Consider the following 3,924-nt stretch of genomic DNA (forward strand, 5'->3'; position numbering starts at 1 on the left):
TGATGTTTGGAGTTGCTTAGGTTCCAATTAAGGCAACACTTTGTTCAGCTAACCTCCATTTGACCTACAGAAGAAGGGAGTTGTTTTTCTGGAGCTAGTCATTAGTTGAACTGTAACCAATATTCCCTTGATGGCAAAACTTCATTTAATTTGAAAAAGGAAAATCAATAAACAGATGACCTGAGGACTAATGAGCAAGGAGTTTTGACCCCATCCATCAGCCTTTCCCCAGGCACGGGGAGGCCGCCAGAGAATCTGGAGACCAGGGGGAGGGAAAGGAGAGCAGGAGACAGAGGAAAGGCTAGGTCCGACCGCAAGATTACCTGGGAGAATGCGATCCCAAAAGCCACTCCAGCGATGATTCCCATGTTGGTCTCCATGAAACTGGTCACCAGATCATAACAACCCTGAAAACAGAGACACGGTCTCAGAGACATGTTTCACTCAGGCCAGACCTGCTGGGTTACCTCGCGACACTCCCACATACACCCCAACCTTCATTTCGCAAACAGAATGAAAAATCTCAAACATACAAACGGTACAGAACCCCCAAGTGACCCTTCCTCTAAAATCACAGTGAACATATGGCCAATCTTGTTTCATTTAAATTTCAACACGCATCCCCTGGCTGGATTATTTTAAAGTAAATCCCAGATATACACTTTCATCCACAAACGTTTCTGTTGTATGATGAAATTTAGCAAGAAGTCTGTAAGATCCATGAGGCGAATGCTGTAGGGATACAGAAGCAGACTTAAACACGTGCAAAGGCATTCTGCATCCCTGATCAGGAAAACTCAGCATCATAGACATAGTTACTAGCATTTTGACCACAAATGACAGAATCTTAGATAAATAAAGTGAAATCCTCTGGTTAGAAGGTGGTGTTTGAATACCTGCCAACTTTATGGTATTTTAGGGTTCTTCCTACGGAGACCATTAAGCTTTTTTTTTAGGGAAAAACCCATGTTCTAGAGTCATATTTTCCACAGATTTACTATGGGACCTTGAAGAAGTCACTTACCCTCTCTCTATTATGATGTCAATAACCTCATTCGTAAAATGAAGTGAGTTTCCCTTTAACATCCTGTGAAATCTCCACATGTTGTGATTAAAACCAACACCAATTTTACCAATTTCAGTGTTAGTTTAATACTGATAAAGTTTAATTTCTTTAAAAGAAATGGTCTGGTTGGAGTTCGACAATGTTGCTAAACTAGTTTTGTTGTTATTCTGGATTATATTTTATCAACCCAGTCCAGGTAGGACACCAAATTTTGTGCATCACTCGTAAGGCAAAGGCAAAAGCTGACTCTTCCTGTTAAAACGCCTGACAGCTCAAACAGCAGGAATTAGCGAACATATATGTGTGTCAGTGTGTGAGTGTATTTCTGTAGTTTGGAACTGGGCCAAATCAACCTACACTTCTGAACTGACGTGTTCAGCTTTGGAAGACATGGTCATTTTCCAGTTTTCTGAAAAAGGGCCCCAACTTGAATGTATGAAGTCTGTGAAAAATCAAGACAATTTCATAAACAGGGTAAAGAGGATTATTGTTAATCAAGAAAGGCCCACTAAAGTGTAATAACATCTGAGGAACAAGAACAACCAAAAACATGTCTCCCATTTTTAAATTCAAAGTTTAAACATTTCTCATAGAGCTTGTGAAAAGTCTGCCAGTGCTGTATCTTCTAATGAATGATATTTTATGCATTCACAGTCTGTTTGCAAAGACCAAGATGCATTAATTTAGCAGCAGTGCTTTGACACATGTTTTCAATGCAATGGACAAACTATGCTCCTTAGTTACCTGATGCAAATTTGAAGGCAGGGGTGGGAAAGGAAATGCGTTATCGCTCATGGCAAGTTTTGCAATTTGCTTCTCTCTTTATAGGAGAAGCTTGCTCACCGATTTCATTTCTACTAGTGAAACTGTATATCACACTATTTTCCAAAAGGTAGTAGAAAGAAAATCAGTTCGGGTTAGGAAGAAGTCAAAGCCAGAAGAGAGGTGGATATTCCCGAATGGCAGCAGCTAAGATAGAGTTTTTCTGTGCTGGTCGTCCTGTATCTCCTCCCCACAGCGATGCTCGGGCCAGGGAATGAAGTTCAGACCACTGCCAGTGTTACATCAGCTCAAAATACGGAAACACAAACCCAGTAATAAAAACCAGAGAGACGTGAGGTGGGCTATTTTCTTACTCTGCAAAATAGTTTGGGATAGGTGTTTTTGGTCTTTTTTCGGGGTGGGGGGGAATAGGGTTATTTTTTCTATTTTTTTTGTTTTTGCTGTGAACTTTAAATTCTGCACATAAGGTGAATATGTTTTCTAAAGTATGAAATCTCCTACAATGGAGTAGAAATCAGTCAGTCATATTATTTTTGAAAAGCCCACTCCAAGCAGTAAGAGAAAACAGAAAAATGAAGTAAGGGCCTGGCATTAGTACTAGTGGCAAAACTGTTCTCTCTAAACCTTGCTCCTCGCACCGGGGTTTTGCTACAAGCAGCAGAAGCAGCATTTACTGGGGATTTTGTTAGAAATGCAGAATCTGAGACCTCACTCCAGACCTACTGAACCAGAATCTGCCAGATCCCGGAGTTACTCATTTTTAATGTTTTAATGAATGTTAATATCTCCAGATGTTTCACGTGCCCATTTGAGAAGCACTCTTCGCTAAGAAAAGTTCCTCCACCCTTTTTCACTCTAAACAAAGAGCAAATTAATAAATTATAGCAATAGGAGAGTGACTTAAGGTGAAAAGATGAAAGTGATTTAGCTTCTTCGTTGTTGTTTAAACGATACAAGACCCAGGCTGTAATAAATGCTTTCCTTCTCCAGCTTTTCCTCTGTTGTTCACTCTGTGGACCCACAAGCCCATTTTCCAGGTCTCGGCCTAGCTCTGCAGACTGCCCGAACTGCTTCGATCCTACAACCCCAGTGCACGTTTGCCTTCCACCTCAAATTCTCCCCGAAAATTCTCTTATCTACCCACAACGATCTCTCTTAATTTCCGAAAATGAAAGCCTGATTGTCAGGTGTGAGATCAATCTACAGAGACCTGCTAAACGTCCTAGGAAACACCCAGAAACAGAACAGGTAATTTGCTCACCCTCTCAGCAAGTCTAAATCAACAGGGCCTCTGATGGGAAACGCCTGCAAGTGGCAGGCTTTTCAGTAGCAGGAGTAGCACGGCTGCTTCCAGGCAGGTACTGGGAGGAGGTACCTCGGGAGCTGCCAACCAGAATAACTCTCTTCTTCTTGCCCTGGCTCTTTAAAAAAAAAGGCAAGGAATTCCTAGGGGGTAGGGGTCGGTCAATGCTGTTAGCTAACTGAACCTGTGGACGTTTGATCACCGTGCTTAGCAAAACCAAAATCAAAGCTGTCCTCAAAACAAAACAATAAATATCCTGCTTAACCGCTCTCACCTTCCTGCTCTCTGCCGGTGATTTGTACAAGGTAGGTTTCTCAGGCTGCCAGGTAAGAGCCCAGAGCCACCTTTCTGTGCTATCAGGGCACAGGGTTCAAGACACTAAAAGATCTATGGGGACTGAGAATACATGTATTTTATATAACAGGATTCCACAGAACTAGGACATGGTGGGAGTTAATCTTCCTGGGGGAGGGAGTCAGTTTGGGGAGGCTAACCTTTATGAGCATCGACTATCACTCCACATCTCCACCCCATCCGCACTGCTTACCTTTTATAGATGAGGTGTCACAGACTCAGGCCTGGGAAATAATTGGTCTGAGAAGTTCAGGTGGGCATTAAATGAGAATATCTAATGAAACTTCCTAGGCAAATTTCAGTTTTCATTCACTTTCTCCCCACAGAGGGAGCCAGGTTGGAGGGTAAAAGGGAAGTGAGAGAGAAGTATCTCTTCCAGGTATTTGAGGCACCCAGGAAAATGTAAAGTAGGATTGGC

At 42.2% G+C, this 3,924-nt stretch overlaps 1 protein-coding gene across 1 annotated transcript in view; it reads right to left on the reverse strand.

Moving 5' to 3' along the window:
• TSPAN7 (tetraspanin 7) overlaps positions 1-3,924 on the reverse strand; it is a 25,612-nt gene that overhangs the window by 11,278 nt on the left and 10,410 nt on the right. Inside the window, exon 5 of the mRNA XM_024764565.1 lies at positions 324-407. Within this exon, the coding sequence (XP_024620333.1) occupies positions 324-407 (84 nt within the window). The remainder of the gene's footprint in view (positions 1-323; positions 408-3,924) is intronic.

This window comes from Neophocaena asiaeorientalis, unplaced genomic scaffold (assembly GCF_003031525.2).
Source record: "Neophocaena asiaeorientalis asiaeorientalis breed wild unplaced genomic scaffold, Neophocaena_asiaeorientalis_V1.1 scaffold1615, whole genome shotgun sequence".
Lineage (NCBI taxonomy): Eukaryota > Metazoa > Chordata > Mammalia > Artiodactyla > Phocoenidae > Neophocaena > Neophocaena asiaeorientalis.